Genomic DNA, 22,238 nt, shown 5'->3' on the forward strand with positions numbered 1-22,238 from the left:
TACAATCTCTCTAATAAAAAAAAGAGTGCGCTAATGTGCACAATCGATTTGAAGGACGCGTATTATCACATTCCGATTCAAGAGAGTCTGAGAAGTTCTTGAGATTCGCTCTAAAATATGTCCCTTCCAGTTTACAGCCCTCCAATTCGGCATTTCTTCGGCCCCCAGAGTTTTTACCAAGATCGTAGTAGAAATGGTAACTTATCTAAGAAAACAAGGTCTAATAATAACTTATTTAGATGATTTTTTTGGCAGATTTCAAAAAGCAGATGGAAAACGACCTATACTCTTTTCTAGTCCTCCTAGAATAATTAGGATGGATAGTAAACTTAAAGAAATCCTGTCTTCCTCCCCAGACAAGTATAAGGTTTTTGGGAATTCTCCTAGACTCAGAGGTACAGTCTTCATTCCTTCAAGGGAAAAGAAACCGGCCTATGACAAAGGGTGCAAAAATCAGAGAGCCAATGAGCTTATTGGGAGTGCTAACGTCATGCATAGCATCAGTCCCTTGGTCCCAAATCCACTTCAGAACCTTTCAATTATAGCTACTGAGGAGTTGGGACAGAAGACAGGTGTCCTTGGACCGGAAAGTTCTGAATCCAAAGCAGGTAAAGTCATCACATGACCCTGTCCTCAAATCTCGACAAAGGTGTGGTTTGGCAGAAGACTCCATTTATCCAAATTCAGACCGACATGAGCAAATCATGCTGGGGAGCAAACATAAAAGGACTTTTTTTTTCCAGGGTCTTTGACCAAAGACCTTATCAGAACAATCATCAAATTACAGAGAACTAAGAGCTGTATGGGAGACGCTAAAAGCTGCATCAGATTTTATATAAGGTCATCATATAAAAATACTATCCGACAACGTAACAACAGTATCTTATCTGAGACACCAAGGTATAATGATAAAGCTGTCAGAGATAATATTCTTATAGGCCGAAAAAACTGTGAAATCCATATCGACAAGTCACCTAAAAGGCTCCCAGAATCAAGTAGCGGATTTTCTGAGCAGGAAAAGCCTGGACCAAGGCAAATGGTCTCTAAATCAAGAAACATTCAGCCTGATAGAAAAGAGGTGGGGCTCTCCAGCTATAGATTTGTTTGCCTAAAAAGTAAACGCAAAAGTTCAAAGATTCTGCTCCCTAAATCCAAGAGACAACCCTTGGGCAATAGATGCTCTCTCTCAAACTTGGAATTTGACCTTGGCTTACGCGTTCCCTCCATTTCAATTGATCCTAAAAGTGAGTCAGAAGATCATTTAGGAAAGACCAAATGTTATCTTAATAACACCGTTTTGGCCAAAAAGAAGCTGATTTTCGATTCTCAAAAAACTGTCTATACTGGATCTTTGGATCCTTCTTATCAGAAAGGACATTCTAACACAGGGTCCGTTGATACACCCGCATCCAGAGTTCTTCAGGCTAACAGCCTGGATCCTGAGTCGAAAATCCTGAGATCCTGAGACGACAAAGTCTGTCAGACAAAGTGATCTCCACACTTAAATCTTGTAGGAAGAAGGTCACATCCGCAATCTACTCAAGGATCTGGAAGAAATTCTGCTCCTGGTGGAGAGAAACAGATCCCAACCAGTCAGTTCCAAACATACAGAAAATCTTAGATATCATCCAACAGAGGTTAGACATGGGTCTCTGTCCATCAACCCTAAAAGGTGCAGACTGCAGCCCTAAGCTTTTTTTTTTTTACTAAAATTTGTCCGAACACAGATGGATCAAAAGATTCTGCAGGGCAGCTTACCGTTTGAAACTCTTTATTAGACCTAGAATTCCGACGTGGGACTTAAACATAGTCCTACAAGGTCTAACAGGGAGCCCCTTTTAGCCTCTGGGGAAGGCTTGAGTTAAAATTCTCTCCCTTAGGGCTCATTCACACGAACGTTTTTTGCGTTCCGTATACGGAACCATTAATTTCAATGGGTCTGCAAAAGCTGTTGCTGCGTTCCGTGACCTCACAAAAATTATGAGACATGTCCTATTCAAGAATAGGCATCTCTATAATGGGCCTCCTGTTCCTTTCCACAAATTGCGGAAGGCACACGGGCGCCATCCATGTTTTGCAGATCTGCAAAAAACGGCACGGTCGTGTGAACAAGCCCTTAAGACAACTTTCCTTATAGCAATTTCTTCTGCTAGGAGACTAGTTGAAATTCAGGCCTTATCTATCAGACAGATACAAACGCAAAAACACAAATGCAATCGCACTCTGCCCTGCCTTTATGCTGGATGTTGAATAAGGCATTGGTGTACATTTTGGCCAAAGCATAATAAGCCACTCACCACGTCAAGGTCGCCTTCATGAGTGGTCCCTAACACTAGTTCCTACCTGTTATGGGCCACGACAGCCACACAAACAGGTAGGAACTAGTGTTAGGGACCACTCATGAAGGCGACCTTGACATGGTGAGTGGCTTATTACGCTTTGGCCAAAATGTACACCAATGCCTTATTCAACATCCAGCATACAGGCAGGGCAGAGTGCTGGTTTGCAGAGTGCGATTGCATTTGTGTTTTTGCGTTTGTATCTGTATTTCGCCATAGCAATGAGCACCTGCATACAAGGTTGTGCGGGCTGACCCCCCAAACCCCCCCCCCCCCCCCGAGGTTTCTTTCCAAAAGTATTATCCAACCTCCATAGAAACCAGGATATAGTGCTTCCTTCTTTCTGTAATAACCTCAAAAATGCCAAAGAGGAGGAATTCCATTCCTTAGATGTCAAGCATGTGATACTAAGATACCTTGAAGTTTCCAAAAGTCTTAGGGCTCTTTAACACTTGCGTTGTCCGGATCCGTCGTGTACTCCATTTGCCGGAATTACACGCCGGATCCGGAAAAACACAAGTGAACTGAAAGCATTTGAAGACTAATCAGTCTTCAAAATGCGTTCAGTGTTATTATGGCAGCCAGGACGCTATTAAAGTCCTGGTTGCCATAGTAGTAGTGGGGAGCAGTATACTTACAGTCCGTGTGGCTCCCGGGGCGCTCCAGAATGACGTCAGAGCGCCCCATGCGCATGGATGACGTGATCCATGCGCGTGGGGCGCCCTGACGTCACTCTGAAGCACCCCGGGAGCCGCACGGACGGTAAGTATACTGCTCCCCCGCTTCCCACTACACTTTACCATGGCTGCCAGGACTTTAGCGTCTCGGCAGCCATGGTAACCATTCAGAAAAAGCTAAACTTCGGATCCGGTAATGCGCCGAAACGATGTTTAGCTTAAGGCCGGATCCGGATTAATGCCTTTCAATGGGCATTAATTCCGGATCCGCCCTTGCGGCAAGTGTTCAGGATTTTTGGCCGGAGCAAAAAGCGCAGCATGCTGCGGTATTTTCTCCAGCCAAAAAACGTTCCGGTCCGGAACTGAAGACCTCCTGATGCATCCTGAACGGATTTCTCTCCATTCAGAATGCATGGGGAAAATCCTGATCAGGATTCTTCCGGCATAGAGCACCGACGACGGAACTCTATTTCCCGGAACAAAGTAACGCAAGTGTGAAAGAGCCCTTAGAAAGGTTGACAATCTTCTAGTCCAGCTTAGGAGAAAAAAATGAGGGAAAGCTGCCTCTAAGGCCTCCATTGCTATATGGATAAAACAGACGTTCTGTGATTGTTACTGTGTTCAGAATCTTCCATGCCCCGTTAAAATTAAGGCGCATTCCACCAGGGCAGTCTCCTCATCTTATGCAGAAAAAGCGGGTGCATCTTTGGAGCAGATCTGCAAAGCTGCAACCTGGTCCAATGCCATACCTTCATTAAGCATTATAGGCTCGTCTTGTCAGGATGTTCCGATCTATCCTTTGGTAGGAAGGTCCTCCAAGCCATAGCCCCCCTTAATTGGTGATCTGGTAGGTCTCCTATATTATGCCGTCATGGTGGTGAAATGGGAAAATCTGAACTAGGCTTACCGGTAATTCTTTTTCCTGACGGCACAGAATTCCCACGATTATATTTATATATACAGTACAGACCAAAGGTTTGGACACACCTTCTCATTCAAATAGTTTTCTTTATTTTCATGACTATGAAAATTGTAGATTCACACTGAAGGCATCAAAACTATGAATTAACACACGTGGAATTATATATATAACAAAAAAGTGTGAAACAACTGAAAACATGTCATATTCTAGGTTCTTCAAAGTAGCTACCTTTTGCTTTGATTACTGCTTTGCACACTCTTGGCATTCTCTTGATGAGCTTCAAGAGGTAGTCACCTGAAATGGTTTTCACTTCACAGGTGTACCCTGTCAGGTTTAATAAGTGGGAGTTCTTGCCTTATAAATGGGGTTGGGACCATCAGTTGCGTTGTGGAGAAGTCAGGTGGATACACAGCTGATAGTCCTACTGAATAGACTGTTAGAATTTGTATTATGGCAAGATAAAAAGCAGCTAAGTAAAGAAAAACGAGTGGCCATCATTACTTTAAGAAATGAAGGCCAGTCAGTCCGAAAAATTGGGAAAACTTTGAAAGTGTCCACAAGTGCAGTCAAAAAAACCATCAAGCGCTACAAAGAAACTGGCTCACATGCGGACCGCCCCAGGAAAGAGTCCCCTCTGCTGCGGAGGATAAGTTCATCCGAGTCACCAGCCTCAGAAATCGCAGGTTAACAGCAGCTCAGATTAGAGACCAGGTCAATGCCACACAGAGTTCTAGCAGCAGACACATCTCTAGAACAACTGTAAAGAGGAGACTGTGTGAATCAGGCCTTCATGGTAGAATATCTGCTAGGAAACCACTGCTAAGGACAGGCAACAAGCAGATAAGACTTGTTTGGGCTAAAGAACACAAGGAATGGACATTAGACCAGTGGAAATCTGTGCTTTGGTCTGATGAGTCCAAATTTGAGATCTTTGGTTCCAACCACTGTGTCTTTGTGCGACACAGAAAAGGTGAACGGATGGACTCTACATGCCTGGTTCCCACCGTGAAGCATGGAGGAGGTGTGATGGTGTGGGGGTGCTTTGCTGGTGACAATGTTGGGTATTTATTCAAAATTGAAGGCATACTGAACCAGCATGGCTACCACAGCATCTTGCAGCGGCATGCTATTCCATCTGGTTTGCGTTTAGTTGGCCCATTATTTATTTCACACTTTTTTCCACATGTGTTAATTCATAGTTTTGATGCCTTCAGTGTGAATCTACAATTTTCATAGTCATGAAAATAAAGAAAACTCTTTGAATGAGAAGGTGGGTCCAAACTTTTGGTCTGTACTGTATATATATATATATACACACACACACACACACATATATATATATATATATATATAGAACCATATACTTATATACTGCTTGAGTTATATTTTCTAAATTACATTAGTATGAAGAAATACAAAAAAAAAATCCACTGGCACTATAATAATCTGATAAACACTAAGGTTGGTGGTGGGCAGGGGAAATTTAATCTTTCTCTGTTTTCCTGCCCCTACAGAGGTTGAGGGGGTCAATCTCCTATATTATGCCATAATGGTGGATTCATGGAAAAGGAATTACCGGTAAGCCTAATTCAGATTTTCCCAATTCCACCCCATTTGGAATTTATTTCCAGCTTCCCACTACATCAGATGCAATATGACATTAGAAAGTACAATTTGTCCCACAAAAAACAAGCCCTCATAAATGTGAATGGAAAAATAAAAATGTTATGGTTCTGGGAAGGCAAAGTGTAAAAAAATAATAAACCCAACAACGGAAAATGCCCATTTCAGGATGGGGGTTAAGAGAAAACTTTATTTGAAGTAAAATGTTATTTCCGTTACAAGAAAACAGCTATGGAAAAAAAGGTAACAGTGGGTTATAGTTTGGAGGAGGCATGTTTTCTCACCTTGCTGTGCCCATATTGTACAGCAGAGGGAGCTCTTTGCCTAACAGTTTAGCACTAGTCAGGAGATGGATGCCTTCATAAGCATCATGTCGCTGGTTTATAACTCCCAATAAATAAACAAGATGCTGTCAAAGATCTGTTCTGTTTCTGACTGCTACAAAAAAAAGAAAAGGTTCTTGTACAATTAAAGTTTAAATATGAGGTTATTCATATTGGTGCATTTCCAATACAACAGTTCAAGTTCAACCACAGCACAGAATTTAGAAAGCTATTACAGTTCAAATTTAAATGTAACCTAAGGGCTCATGCAGACGACCGTATGCCCTCTGAGACATACGGTCCGTGAGCGGGCCATATGTCCCGGACCGGCATTCATCGCGCGCACGGGAGCACTCAGCATCATATGTTACTATGACACTGTGCGCATTGGGACGCCCGCGGCACTATTGTCCTGCACTCATATGACTGCAGGACAATAGTCCCGCGGGAGGCCCGATGCGCACAGTATCATAGTAACCCATGATGCTGTGCGCTCCTGTGCGCACGATGTATACCGCTTCGGGACATATGGCCCGCTCACGGACCGTATGTCTCAGAGGGCATACAGTAGTGTGCATGAGCCCTAAAGCTAAGAGTCTGAGCCCAGGCAAAGTTTAAAACATCATAAAGAAAATACTAAAGTGTATATTTACACCTTCATATTATAGCTCAGTGTGGACACTGTATATTTTGCCCTAAAATGGGGTCAGGTTCCAGTTGTGACAGAGCTATAACAGCTTTTCCTTAAAGGGGTTGGCCAGATTTTATTTTCTTTTTTTTATCCCAAGTTGCTGTACCTGTAGAAAAATCCCTGCTCCCCATTACTCAATACTGTTTCCATGGCTCTGTCAAATTCCACATGGACAGGGTTAGCGCTGACATTTTTCCAAGTGGCATGTGAGCCAGCAGTACCAACTAGTCAGCTCAGTTTTTTTTTTCTTAAATTGCCTCCTTCCATGTTCATGGTGAGAGCTTCTCTTTAAGACAGTGGTAATAAATCTATCCCATTGCCTTGTGGCTTAATTTATCTAGGCAGATCCATTTTATAACTGACAAAGTAATGTGGCATCACGTTTTATGCCTGTACTACATTAAGCGATACTACAGGCGATTGGCGGGAGGGATGCATTCCTTCCCAGCAACTGCCTGCTCGCTAGTGTAGGAGACCGCTGCTATTATATGCCATCACTCGTCCCCATGCTGTTGTTTGCCAGCAACAGATCATGATCTAAAGGGGTTCTCCAGGAATTAAGAAAATAAAATTACTGAAAATACTTAAATATTTCTTTATTCTAAAAATATTCCCCAATATCTTCCATTAGATATAATGGCTTGTTTTCTCTAGAGATCAATCATTAGAAGAAATTAAATTGCTGCCGTCCTATTAGTACACACACAACCTGTCCTAATCACACAGCAGGACAAGTTACTTCAGAACACTGAGCTAAAGAGCTGCCTCATCCTCCTCTCTGCTCTGCTTGTCAGGAATTATGATCCTGAATACAGTTGATAAGATCTTCAGCTCAGTCTCTGCAGGAGTGGAGTTCATTTGGAGACATGAAGTACAAAGAGGACAGATTGTAGTAATAGAGACTGTATACCAGTGTTGCTGCTCATCAGCCTCATCCCCACCTCCTCTCTGTACTTCATGTTTCATCATGAACTTGATTCCTACAGAGATTCAGCTGAAGATCTAATCAGCTGTATTCAGGATCATAATCCCTGACAAGCAGAGCAGGGAAGAGAATGAGGCAGCTCTTTACCTCAGTGTCCTGAAGTAACTTGTCCTCCTGTGTAATTAGGACAGGTTCCATGTGTACTAATAGGACAGCGGCCATTTTATTTCCCTGGATGACAAAACGAGCCATTATAACTAATGAAAGGTATTTGGAAATATATTTATAATAAAATAATATTTAAGGATTTTTATTTTCCTAATTCCCTGAGAACCCCTTTAAGCATCCCGTTTGCTTGTTCATCGGGTAATCGGCAGCAGTATTAGACTGCCAGATACTACAAACGCTCGTTAGCGATCATCTGGCAGACAAGCTGCCAGTGTAATACAGCCCTTAGTCCTGTCAGGGCTATACAGACGATTACCTGAAAATTGTATTCAATCATATACTGTGATGGGTATATAACGGTATATGATTTGATTTGTTTCAAGCTTTTCCGCCAGACAGCATAGCATGGTAGATTGTGCTATTCTGTCCACGGAAAAAGCCAAACATAAGATCTGCGTTCAGGCCAGGATTTGCATCTGTAATACACACGTCAAAATGCATCCAGATTATCACTTCCTACAAATCTGGAAAAAAAAGACTGCATAGGATTGCTTGTAAGTTAATTTATATTCAAAAACTGGAATGGAAGTGAACACAGAGAAGAAAAGTGGCCACACTTATCACTTCACAGAAATTGCCATAATAATAATCAGTTATTGTTTCCTCCGGGGCTTTCAATCAAATTTCCTCAACTAGGACACTCACAAACATAGGGAAACCATCAATAATCTAGGCAGTGGTGGATTACATGGACCATAGGCCCTGAGCTATTCACATAACTTGGTCACCATCTTGTCATATTTATAGTCAACAGCACCACTCATGCATTGAAAAGGAGCAGCGCTCTCTGGTATCATTTTGCCATCACATTATACACTGCTCGTTTCCAGGGGTTACGACCACCACTGCAATGCTGATATTAGGTGGACTGGAGCTTCTGCGCATGCGTGCCTACTGTATGCACGGTCCCAGCCACCGGAGAGGACGGCTCCTCTTCCTATAGTGCCCAACACAATTATTGCTGCGGGATTGCAGGGTGGTCGTAACCCCTGGAAATGAGCAGTACATAAAAATGAATCAAGTCAGCAAAGGAGGCAATATGATATTAACTTTGTCTACATGATAAATGCTGAAGTGAGACAACACCTTTAAAGGGGTTATCCAAATGTAACCAACTGCATCCCTGGCCATGTTCCTGCCCCCAGGATCCAACAGTTGTTTTTTTTATAAATAAACTACAGACATGAAATGTGAATGAGCCTTTAGAAATATATACCTGCACATACTGTAAAAGAGTTATAGTACACTGTTTCTAATCCACAGTTCTAGTCATCAGATGGTGCAACTATAAACTGAGGTGTGATGTGTTCGGGATGATTCAGATACTGGCTGGATAATAGAAAGTATGAATAAGGAGGGCCCATTCACTCAACCAAAAATTTGAGTCCGCATAATTTCGGAATGGATGCGGACCCCTCATTTCAATGGGGCCGCAAAATATACGGACAGCACACCGTATCTGTACTTCCGTTCTGTGACCTCGCAAAAAACATAGAATGTGCCCTAATCTTAACCTGGGGTTAATCGTTTCTACTGAGATGAATAACTACATAAAATTACAATAAGCCAGCATTAAATCTAGTGAAGCCAAGAATACAGAGGAAGAGTTGAGAGCTGCACTTCTGGTTAATTTAAAGAAACAGCCCTTGGAAACATTTTTGGGGGTTTTGCTTTATAGAAAACTATATTCACATCAAGTGTGTAAAAACAAGATCGTTTCCCCATTCATTAAATGTTTGACCACTGTAATGCTTCATGTGATCCCGTCCATTTGACTTTTTATCAATATTCTTGTGTACATATTTGTTCCTACACTAGCCAGATGCCAGTACGTAGGTAAATGACTTGGTGTGGCTTTTCCCAGTATATACTAATTTGCATTAGTGCCATGCCACATCCTGTACTGGAACTAGAACTTTCTAAATTTACCAGCACACAAATTCCTATTTACATTCCAGCTGGCTCTCTGTGACCACTAGATGGCACTGACATCACTGCTTTCATTCACAGGAATGTGCCAAATACAACCATGAAAAGACCAGAATAGCCGGACTTTACTACTGCGGGAATTTCCCTAATAAGAGTCTCAACTCCCAGGATTAATTAGGATAAAAATAATGACCCTTCTGGGAAGTTACACAGGTAGAGACATGTCACTGCATTAACCCATAAACTACATATAAATGCTAGACACATGAAATATGCTGGGCACGCCACCCCTACACCACACCCCCTTTTCAGAAAAGTGGTGAGGGTGGTGGGCAAATGACACTTTTAACATAATTTGCTGCAAAGTCTAAATACAGTGTTTGTGACTTTTTTATGCCAAATAAGTGGCGCAGGGGAGATGATAAATCTCCTAAGTATAGTCAGGCGCTCCCTGAGATGTTGTAAACGGGATTCAGCAACAAGTCGTATCTCTAGTTTAACATTATGCCTACAGTATATAAAGTATACTAAGTATATATACAGTATTGATGAGCTATCCAATGATGTTACCGTACATTGGTCACATGGCCTAGCCGCAGCTCAGTTCCATTCAACTGAATTCAATATAACGCACTGCCACTATACAATGTACGGTGCTGTGCTTGGAAAGCTGTGAAGAGACCTCACCAGAGCTGATCGGCAGGGGTGTGGGAGTCGGACCCCCCCACCAATGGCCCATGCTAGGGATAGGTCATCAATATGAAATTCCCAGATAAGCAATTTAATGTCAGCCAAACCTCCCAAATTTAGCCCAAAACATAATAGCGTATTGTGTATCAACGTCTAATCCTTTTGCTCCCAGGCAAGGTAAGCCACCAGTAGAGGTGTCCAGCACCAACCTACTCCCCACTCCACATTGAGGACACATGCACAATCCGTGTGTGATGATGTATTACTTCATGGAATCAAGGAAAGACTGAAGAAAACTTAGTCTACTTTCACACTGGCGTTTTGGGTTTCCGCTTGTGAGATCTGTTCAGGGATCTCACAAGTGGTCCAAAATGGATCCGCTCAGAATGCATCAGTTTGCCTCCGATCAGTCTCCATTCCGCTTTGGAGGTGGACACCAAAACTCTGCTTGCAGCGTATTGGTGTCTGTCTGACGAAACTGAGCCGTTCTGACACACAATGTTTTCACTGACACAATAGAAAACTGATCCGTCCTCCATTGACTTTCAATGGTGTTCAAGACGGATCCGTCTTGGCTATGTTAAAGGTAATACAAACGGATGCAGACGTTTGTAGTATCTGGAAGAATCCGTCTGTGCAGATCCATTACGGATTCGCACCAAACATGAGTGTGAAAGTAGCCTTATCATAAAGCTGCTGTAATATGCATCACCTCTTTCATCAGTCAGATGGGAGTACATTGTGGAGGTTGGCATAGCTCAATGACCTCAATAATCTAATACATGTCTAGTAAAAAGGCATTGAAGCAGTAATATCCCACATATTCAGCTGTGCACTGGATAATGACCTCAGATATCTATGTCCACACTGGTTTACAGTAGAAGGTCTTGAATAATGTGTGAATGATAGATACTTTGAACCAGACATGTTCATAAACAGTGGCAACAAGATACCAACCTGATAAAGAAGAGGACAGACATCCCTGGAGAGAGAAGCTCTTCCTGGCTCTTTGCAGGGATTAGGACTCAGCAGGGGGGAGCTGTCTGCCATATAAACTAGTGGTCCTGGGGAGAAACTGTCTGCCCTGATGCAAGAAAAACAAAGAAGATGCCCTGTAAATGAAGGCATCACTGGGCTATAAAAATCCCAACAATTTACATGTTTGTGTTTATACCTATACTTGGGAGGATACGGAATATAGAACGTATAAGTCGTGGATTATGATCCCCGGTAGGCCATGCATATGTTTTTCTTTTGCCTTCTACATGTGACCGGAAACCCAGATAATACAATCATGTCTAGATTGTATAACAGGTGTAGTGTGCCCTTGGTAGTCCTCTCTGGTCAGTAGGTGAAGCTGTACAGTCATGAAATGTGTCTTGAGATATTTTTTTATTTGGGAGGGGGGGTTACGATTATTGTGGATATGATACCAATAATGACAAACATTTGATTGGTGCTGATGGAAACAGAGGAAAAGGTGATTTAGTTAACATTTTGTTGTCTCAGAGCAGAAATCTTTTACTTTGAAATGAAGAGCAAGATGGTTAAGAAAAGTGACTATAAACATGAAGCTTGAAATGGGCTCTTCTGCTGGCACCAACAAAGCTGGAAGTAGTTTGCTCCCTGCAAAGAATCCATGCACATAGAGGCCTCTGCATTGAATTACCCCGGAGAGATTTATGGGAGCGGTGCCCAGTTAACAGCTTCCTTGCTCTCTGTCAGGAAGTCTCCGCTCCAGCAGATTATATCAACCATTTATACCAGGACGATTACAGGTGGAGTAGACTCTAAAGCTGCCCATACACATTCAATGACTGTCGACCAAATAACCGCCATCTCTCCCGACTCCCTCTCAGCTTCCCCATACACATTCGGCAAGGACAAACGTATATGTGTATTCAATCTTGAGAGGATAAGCCGGTGCTGGACACTTCTAGCGGTGGTTTATCTCCTGAGAAAATGTTCATTTCACCCAATTCTTCTCTCCCCTGACATCAGCAGTTGGGAGAGTCAAGAGCTCACCACACACACACACTCGGCTGAAGCCACTATTCTCAGCAGTTCGGCCAACAGAAGACTAATGTGTATGGCCAGCTTTAGTCCTCACTCACATTATGACCGATTGTGGATCAGTAATACGAAAGCCATGGGAAACTGTAGAGCCCATACTGCCACTCCATATGGAATTTTATAAGACAGTCCAAAAAAGATTCGACTTTGATTTAATTTCTCTGACTGGAATCTTCGTCTTTTTGCCAATCCTGATTTTCAACCACTCCGTGCCAGGTTGCATCCGATCGGAGCTGGCAACTTCTATTACAAAACGCCACTCGATATGCCTCCACTTTTATTGAGGTATTAGATTGCGTCTAGAAGAGAATACACTGTACAAGGATTATACATACAGTATGCTTTCCGATAAACCCTAACCCCACATTGATAACAAATCCATATAAACGTCCTTCTAAAAAAAAGCTGTGTATCAGCCGATAACCTGCTCACCACTCCAGCTGGCCCGAGGACAGCAAAGTCCGGCTTTGCTTCCTCCACACTCGTTTCCACGTGTCCCCCGTACCGACAGGCCTTCTGTCCATCCTTCACACAGTACGGCTCCAGACACTTCCCCTTAGATTGTATTAAGGATTATTAGGAGGGACCGAGCAAAGAAAACACTGGGCATAATCCAACACAACATGTGGTTCCCTGCTTTATCACTTGGACTTACAAAATAGCCTCTTGGGCATCAGCACAACCATATAACTATTCAGTAAAATCATGCCATAGGAAGTTGGTACACGACATGCACCTGGAGTGTCTGCAGCTTTATAAGGATGAATTCACACATGGCTGATCTGTTGCAGAAATGTTGTTGTTGAGTGGAGAAGCACGTGGAATGATTCAGGTTTTTTTTTTGCAAGCCTCATTCAGAAGAATAAAACAGTTAAAGAAGTGTCTGCTACCAATCTCAAACATGTGAATTCACACTCAACTACCAAAACAGGGACCAGGACTAGTTTAGTATTGGTGGTCAAGGTCTTTTTTTTAGCTTTCTTAATGTAATAAATATGGCATAAAAGTGTCAGGTCTTGTGTTTTCTAAACAGATATGATGGTCATGTTCACCGTTGTCCTTCACTTTTTTAAAGGTGAAATCTGAAACATACATAACTATTCTATCATTAGAAGAATGCAAAAAGGTATCTCCAAGGGAAAGAGAACCATCTTGCTGGCGCCATCTTCTGTAAGTGGCTGCCTAAGAGCTCCAAGGCTTGTTATCAAGTTGGACTTTGACCCATAGGAAGCCACTTCTAATAGGTGGTTCTCTTTCCCAGGGAGAAATCTATTTGCATATTTTATCCCAATAAGTATCCATACACAGAAGACCTCTTTCAGGAGTGCCACCACCTGCCTAAGGCTTCGCACTCAGCCAGCCAGAATCCTACTCCATACTGATGAGAGGCAAGCACTTAAAACAGTTGTGTACAGATAGATACTTGGCTTGGCTGCCTTCTCAAGGTCCAAGGCTTGTTAAAAAAATTGGACTTTGACTCACAGGGAGGCCCTTCCAGAAGGTGGCGCTAGCGAAATGGTTCTCTTTCCCTGCAAGATACTGCTTTGCATATTTGTTTCCCATAGAGCATTGCCACTAAGTCTACATGCACAGTCTCTTGATGGAGAGCCAGCCCCAGAAAGGGTTAAACGTTCACGTTATTGCTATATTCTGCCTGTGCCACCTTCTTTAGAGCAGAACATGCTGTGCTTTACTATACACACACCCCTTCAGGTAAAATAAAGGTCAGAATGTCTCACAGCAATAAATCATATAGAATTTCACTATTCAAATGGCATTATGTGTCTACCACGTGATCATACACTGCAGGTGACTGCACATTTCTGGAGGGTGCCCCTTTGTACTATAGCAGCTGTACTTCAGGGTGCATTTACATCTATAGAGTTTTAACCAATATAAACGACAATTATCAGTTTCATATTTTGACATTCAGTCACGCTTCATTTGGCGGTAAAAGTAGAATCGCGTTATGGATTCCGTCCTCCTGCATAACGGAAATGGGAAGGATACCTTATGCAGGCCATAGACTTCTATTATGACGGAATGAATAACGGAATGCCTCTAAAGGCATTCCGTCATAGAACTGCGTTATGGTCCATGGTAACGGAATCCATAACGGAATTCTGCTTTTACCACCAAACGAAGCGTGAATGAATTTCATAACATGAAATGCGCTCATCTCTATTTATGACCTATTGATCCAAGCGATATCGGCCACATCTGCCAGACATCTGATGTGAACGATCTCCTTCGAATCTGCCATACCTAAGCCTATATCGGCCAAGCATGCATGTTTATTCAGTAGGCAGGTGAAAAGGGAAACAGCGGCTTAAAGGGGTATTTCCGGTTATGAGAAGTTATCCCCAAAAACTATTAGATCGGTGGGGGCCTAGAACAGGGATACCGTACCCCTCGGAGCCCCCCAAAATGAACAGAGCGGCAGGTCCAGCATGCACACATCCCTATGGGACTTCTGAATATGGCTGAGCAGTCTGTGGAACTCCCACATGCCCAACCAGCCTTCCAGAGTCCTCACAGTCCACGTCTAGGACTGCCCGGTCCCTCATGATATTCCCTATAACAGCTTCTATATGGGCTCTATAAGTGAAATGGCACCACATGCATAGAGGCAAGAACTAAGATGTGCCAGGCACTGAGAAGGAAATTTCAGGGGGCATCTGTATGAACACTGGTCTATTGTTTATCGGCACGTGACATCGCCTCCATCATGGCACACACCGCCCCGGTTTACCTGACATTCTTTTTTTCTTCTTCAGAAAACTGACAGAAAAATGTGATGCGACATGCACCATTGCCTCCTGTGCTGGTAAATGTTCTATTTTTATACACAATTTTTTCTGGCATCACTGCATTAATAAATCACCCCCCATGTGTCAAAAAAGTCACTGAAGCAACTACCATGGGCGAGCAGCTCCTCAAAGACAGCAGAGGTTCTGAGAGACTGCACACCGAAGGGGTTAAGGCCCCGGGCCGGCACCTCCCCCTCCCTCCCAGGACGTCAGGGCGGGCGGGAGCCGGGAACTATATATCCAGCTGTAGCGCTCTCGGCTCTCACTGACAGCAGCACGCTTACAACGACTACAAGCAGCGCCATCTAGCGGCCACAGAGCGCACCGTACGGTCCTGTGACAGCTGATCCTGAGCGCTCCTAGTGCCATCTCCTGTGCCACCAGCTACTCACATGAGCGCCCTGTCCATGAGCCTGGAGCCTCGCTGTGTGTCTCCCTATGCCGGCTGGTGCATGGAGCCCACTAACTTCTACGAGCAGAGAGTGAGCGGCTCCCCTGCTCTCTGCAAGCCTCGGGCCATGTGCGAGGAAACGGAGCCTCCGGTGAGCAGCAGCAGCCTGGCAGAGCTGAGCGCTGCCTCCGCCATCTACGACGATGAGAGCGCCATAGACTTCAGCTCCTACATTGACTCCATGTCGTCTGTGCCCAACCTGGAGCTGTGCAACGACGAGCTGTTCCTGGACTTGTTCAACAGCAACCACAAGAGCGGCGGCGGCGAGCGGGGAGAGTGCGGGGCCGACTACCTGAGCGGGCTCCTGGCCCCGCAGCAGAAGGCGCACGTGCCTCAGCTGAAGCGGGAGCCCGAGTGGAGTGACAGCGACCTCTCCTCCTCCCTGCCCTGTCAGATTGCCACCTGTGCCCAGACCAGCATGAGCCTGCAGCCCACCCCGCCCACCTCCCCGGAGCCCTCCAGTGCCGCCAGCTCTGCCTGCCCTTCCCCTGCCTCGTCCACTGCCCCCAGCAAGGACCGGGCGGGCAAGAAGAACCTCGACCGCTTCAGCCCCGAGTACCGGCAGCGGCGGGAGCGCAACAACATCGCCGTGAGGAAGAGCCGGGACAAGGCGAAGAAGCGCAACATAGACATGCAGCAGAAGCTGCTGGAGCTCTCCTCCGAGAACGACAAGCTGCACAAGAGGATCGACATGCTGACCAGGGACTTAACCAACCTCAGGCACTTCTTCAAGCAGCTGCCCCCCACAGCCACCGCCGGCACCTTCCTCTCCAGCCTGGGGGGCTTAGACTGCCGGTAACCTGCCCCCAGCACCAGGACTGTGTGACCAACTCTGAATACCTCAGCCCAGCAGAGGGCTCCAGTGAGCAGGGAGGGCTGCCCGCCCCCCATGCTGGGACTTTTAAGACTGAGCCGACAGCAGACTGTTCTCATACTCTAATAGTGCAATAAAGCTGTGTTGCCAATACCTTGCAGAAGGGACTGGGAGTGTGGGCTCTAATGCCCCATGTGTGCCAGGCAATCAAGTGCCAAAGAGCTGGCTTCCTATCAAGTATTGTAACTAAAGGTGCAGGGTTGCCAGCCTCCTGATGGATGGTGAGGCAGGTCTCAGCCTGGCACACATGCTGGGAGGTACGGACTGTGAGCCTTGGCATGGACTGTTGTTTGCCATGGAACCCTCTCCTCAGTGCCCGCTTGTCTAGTGCCTTGTCCTGCTAGAACCCATGTGGAGCCATCCCAGTAGCAGAAGCATTGGACAGGTTCTGTTAGTGCCTTGCCTGGTCCAAGCCGCCTGTCGCTGGAAGTACTGTATGGGGAAGGAACGTTTTGGGCAGTGCCAAATAGAAATTGTGCTGGTCTTCAGTTTCTCTAATGAATGTGTAGCCAATAACCGTGCTACCCTGGAAATATAGAACTATAAATATATTTTATATATAATATGTATTTTTCCTCTCTATAAAACAAAGCTAAGACATTTCCCTTCCTTAAATTATTTTTGTAATTTTGGTTTTCTATACCCTGTATTGATGCAGCTATGGTACATTGGAGACAAAGAGACTTTGTATTGTAGATATTAGGGACAGAAAATGAGCATGCTCAACTTTTTATATGATCATTTTTACAGCATTTTTAAGAATAAAACCGTAAAATGCACCAATACTTGTGTCTATGGTTTATTGGGGGGGAGATGGAATAACTGGTATCAGGACAGTTCAGATGTAGCAGAGCTGTCACTGGTCTGTACTCTTCTGCAGGAGTATCATGCAGCCACAGCATTTCTCCAGATCGTTCCACATGACAAACTCAGATCTGCTACATCTGGACGAGCGGCAGATTACACACACAGCACCGCTACTCAGGTTAATCAATAACTGTAAGGGCTGTGTCAGGCCATTAGAAGCTAATCTACTTGGCTGTGGCACATTCTGGGACAGGTAGGTAGGAATGCTTATGTCATGCACTGATCTACACGGTGAAGCTCCTGTTCCGTACATTGACCGTGACAGGCTTTAGGAGTCTGTAATGATAAAAGTTGTCACGTGACAACCCAGGAACCTGTACATAACTGTATGGCAGGGGGTCAGCAACTACAATTACCAACATTTATGTGGATGTTCTGAGCAAGTGTGCATGCTGGGAGTTGTAGTTCCATAACAGCTGAAGTGTCAAAGGTTGTACGGTATAAATATGTTATCAGCCTGTCCTTCAGTGCCCTTTTAATGACTGGTAAAAGTCCATTGAACAGAAACTACCTGCGCCTAGTGTTAAGCAGGTCATAATGACGCCGTACATACACAGCACACATAGCGCTTAGTCTTTAGCCGTTTCTGGATTTCAGTACTTTCTGGGAAAGCTGGGTGACAATAAACATGGTTACTGCCGTTACCACCACTCCCACAAAGGTTGTCACCCAGATTTTGTCACTAGGACAGGGGTAAAGGCATTGTAGTGAAGCAATGGTCTCTTTCCATTATCAGCCCTGATCATCACAGGATAGGTAATAACTGATCGCTGGGGGTCCAACCACTGGTCACAAGGATGGGGGCTACATGTTTGAATGGAGCAGTGGTCACAAAGTCTATGGGACTGGTGGAGATAGCCCAGTGCTGTATTTGGCTAGGTCTGCCAGTCCCGTAGAGCTGGAATAGCTCGACGGGACTGTGGCTCCATTTAGAAGGGACACCCCTGGGTAAGTGTTGATTATAGGAAAACCCTTTTGAGGGGTATTCTGGTTATGTAAAGTTATCCCCTATCCACAGGATAGGTGATAACTATTTGATCGGTGGGGGTCCTACGGCTGGGAACATTGACCTCCTACCTTGTGGAGCCCCCACCCCTAAATGAACAGAGCAGCTGGTCAGGCATGTGCGCGGCTGCTCCATTCATTTCCAAGGGAGTTCTGGAGGTAGCCAAGAACAGCGCTCGGCTACCTCCTAGTGGTAAGACCCTCATCGATCTAATAGTTATCCCCTATCCTGTGGAAAGAGGAAATTGTTACAGAACCAGAATATCAGAAAGGAGGAAAACAAACACAAATGAATGACAGGAAAATGGCTTTAATTTACATGTACATAAAATCAGAGACTCTTCCTCAGTCCAGGCGCAGGTAACCACATGGCAAGGTCCACTGGTCATTGATCTCCACTGGATGCAGCTTGCAGAAGACTGATCTCCTCTAGGCTCACAATGCTGGCCACACAGTGGACGTGGCAGTGGACTGGACCCAGCTCCTTCCCCAGGACAGTATTCACCTCGTAGCGCTGCAGATAAAGGCATGTGTGCTCAGCAAACAGCACTGTACATTCTGTTCAAAGCAGTACATAACTAAGATAAAAAATCAACAGCAAAGGCCTCTCCCAGTTTATGAGGCTTTTACAGCCCAGACAGTTGAGTGCAGGTGAGCCAAGAACCTGCTGGATTGTTATACAATGTCTGCTGCTGATAAGCCAATGAGATGCCTTTCCACATGGCCCCACTGCTGCTTATCGGTGAATGATCATCACTGCTAGCAAAGGGGTTCACGTCTGCGTCCTTAATTCCGGCAGTCTGCTCCATCAGGGGAACAGACTGTATCCATGCCGGGCCTCGGATGGACAAGAAATGCTACATGCAGCACTTTCTGTCCAGCTGAAAGCCAGCACATACGCTGGTAAGTGGCCGGATCGCCGTCGGATCCTATTACAGTGAATAGGGATCTGGTGTTGCGCAGTGGTATCCAGCTGTGCCGGATCGGGCAGATGTGAACCCAGCCTAACTGTACATGACTCATTAAGGCTACTTTCACATGTGAGTTTTGGTTTCAGGTTTTGAGATCCGGCAGAGGATCTCAAAACCTGACCAAAATGGTTCAGTTTGCATTACACATCAGGATGCATCCGTTCCGTTAGGATGCGGTTGTGTGAAATCGCAACAGGACATAAACTGGATCAGTCACTAAAGACATTGAAAGTCAATGGGTGATGGATCATCCGTTTTTTTAGGATCCTAAAAAACTGGATCAGTCACTATTGATTTACATTGTTTTTAGTGACGGATCCGGTTTGTTCTGTTTCGATGACCAGACACAAAACCGCAGCTTGCAGTGGTTTTGTGTTCGGTCACAAAACGGAATGCTGACGGAACAGAAGACATCCTGATGCATCTTAAACGGGTTTCTTTCCATTCAGAATGCATGGGGACAAAACAGAACCGTTTTGGCCTGGTTTTGAGACCCTCTGCCGGATCTCAAAACCGGAATGCCAATACCCATATGTAAAAGTAGCCTAGGGCTACATTCACATTCGAAAATGGCTGTGTTTTTAGAACCAGCTGAAGTCAATGGGGCTATTAACATGGCAATTTTTTTTTTAACGACAAGTGAATAGCGGGCGTCAAAAAATAGGACAAGTCCTGTTTTGGGCTGTTACCACATTCAGACGGACCCCATTGAAAACAATGTAACGGTTTTTAACAGCCGCGTAGACAGAATTGAACCCATCTAACAGCTGTTAAAAACGGATACACTAGCAAAAATTGGATTTGTAGGGGTTAAAATAAAGACAAACTCATCCACTTGCACATGCAGAGACAGTTGCTCCTCTCTTGATGCAGAAGGACCTGCACTCCCAGCGTAAGGATGTCACTATGTGCTTCCAGCATGATAGTTAGGAGCGCATGGTGACATCACCACACTGGGAGCACAGGTCATTCTACATCAAGTGAAGAACGACTGTCCCTGCGCTTGCAAATAGATGAGGTGAGTAATTTAAAAAAAAAAAATCGGCAGAAAAAAATGCTGCACATTATTAATGCTGGGGGACATCATTAATGTTGGGGGCCACTCTGGGAGGCATCATTAATGCTGTGGGTAACTCTGTGGGACATCATTAATGTTGGGGGCCACTCTGGGAGGCATCATTAATGCTGGGTGCCACTATGGTGGACATCATTAATGCTGGGCGCCACTATTGGGGGCATCATTAATGCTGGGGGCCACTCTGGGGGGCATCATTAATGCTGGGGGTAACTCTGGGGGGCATCATTAATGCTGGGGGTAACTCTGGGGGACATCATTAATGCTGGGCACCATTATGGGGGACCAATAATGCTGGGCATCATTAATGCTGGGGGCCACTCTGGGAGGCATCATTCATGCTGGGTGCCACTATGGGGGGACATCATTAATGCTGGGTGCCACTCTGGGAGGCATCATTAATGCTGGGGGTAACTCTGGGGACATCATTAATGCTGGGGGCCACTATGGTGGACATCAATAATGCTGGGGGCCACAACATATATGTACAATGATGGGGGACATTATGTATACTGCAGGGGATGGGATTTAAAAAAAAAGCCAATGAAAAATATTCAATTTTTTAATGATTGCATTATTCCTTTTAGGCCAAACAATGATTTGTGCCTATGGTTATGATATTAAATAAGCCAGCACCTCATCTGCAGACAGCTGTTTTGGGGTGATTGCCCCTCATCAGTGCAGAGCAGAGAGTACTGGCTTAACTGGGTAGAAGGCATGTGTCCGAGCAAGGGGGAAACTAACTCTCTTTAGGGAGAGAGCACCTTAATCAGTGTGAGGAGACCTTGCTCGGACACAGACCTCCTACCCAGTTAAGCCAATACACTCTGCTCTGCACTGATGAGGGCAATCACCCCAAAACAGCTGTCTGCAGATGAGTTGCTGACTTATTTAATATCCAAGTCATGTCTCAAGGCTTATTTTAAGAGCTGAATATTGACTTATAGGATAGCTGCCTTACATCTGGTGGCATTAGAGGCAAAGCTTGTTAAGAGCTCATTTGCATTTCTTCCCTCCTATGGTTATGATTACATACACAAACCTAAAAAAAAAACAGGTAAAAAGGGAGTTTGCAAAAAATGGAAATGGAGGGGGAGGGGGGGGGGGTCGGAAGCAGTTCCACCTTTTTTTTTTTCTTTTATAGTGTTCAGTTTGCTAAAAATGACTTTATTCTATGGGTCATTAAGATTACAATGAAACAATTATAACTAGGGATGAGCGAATCGACTTTGGATGAAACATCCGAAATCGATTTGCATAAATTTTCATTCTAATACTGTACGGAGCAGGAAAGGCTTAACAGATAGTTTCCTATAGCAGGCCTGGGAGACTTCACAAGGCTCCAGGCTTCCATAGCAACCGATCATAACCCTGTGATCTCCGATCTCAGTCATGTGTATGCTGTATTACACTGCCGTCACCCGCCATGTAGGAAGCACGATCGTGAGCCCACTCCAAACACCCCCACCCACCCCTTGCACGTAAAGTTATGTGCAGATCTGGGAAGGAGTTAATATTATCACATTTAGGGCTCAAGCACACGGCCGTTACCGTATTGCGGTCCCATCACGGATGTGGACCCATTCACTTAGGCCATATCCGTGCTTCCGTGGGTCTTCTGTCCATGCCTCCGCACCGCAAAAAAGTAGTGCATGCACTACTTTTTTGTGGTGCGGACCAGATGCGGATCTTGGACCCCATTCAAGTGAATGTGCCCGTGATCCGCATGCGGCGGCCCCACGGTCGCTGCCCGTACATTGCAGTC

The 22,238-nt window shown here is 44.8% G+C and overlaps 2 protein-coding genes across 5 annotated transcripts in view; one reads left to right on the forward strand and one right to left on the reverse strand.

Moving 5' to 3' along the window:
* Positions 1 to 15,479: 15,479 nt before the first annotated feature.
* CEBPD (CCAAT enhancer binding protein delta) lies at positions 15,480 to 17,334 on the forward strand. Its single transcript, XM_044294403.1, has one exon. The coding sequence runs from the start codon at positions 15,623 to 15,625 to the stop codon at positions 16,478 to 16,480; it is 858 nt and encodes a 285-aa protein (XP_044150338.1). The 5' UTR covers positions 15,480 to 15,622; the 3' UTR covers positions 16,481 to 17,334.
* A 1,387-nt stretch (positions 17,335 to 18,721) lies between these two features.
* SPIDR (scaffold protein involved in DNA repair) overlaps positions 18,722 to 22,238 on the reverse strand; it is a 451,973-nt gene continuing 448,456 nt past the window's right edge. For all 4 annotated transcript variants that reach the window (XM_044294548.1, XM_044294549.1, XM_044294546.1 and 1 more), the window contains one exon: positions 18,722 to 18,941. In XM_044294548.1, coding sequence (XP_044150483.1) covers positions 18,813 to 18,941 — 129 coding nt within the window. In that variant the 3' untranslated portion in view covers positions 18,722 to 18,812. The remainder of the gene's footprint in view (positions 18,942 to 22,238) is intronic.

Source organism: Bufo gargarizans, chromosome 5 (genome assembly GCF_014858855.1).
Source record: "Bufo gargarizans isolate SCDJY-AF-19 chromosome 5, ASM1485885v1, whole genome shotgun sequence".
NCBI classification, from domain to species: domain Eukaryota; kingdom Metazoa; phylum Chordata; class Amphibia; order Anura; family Bufonidae; genus Bufo; species Bufo gargarizans.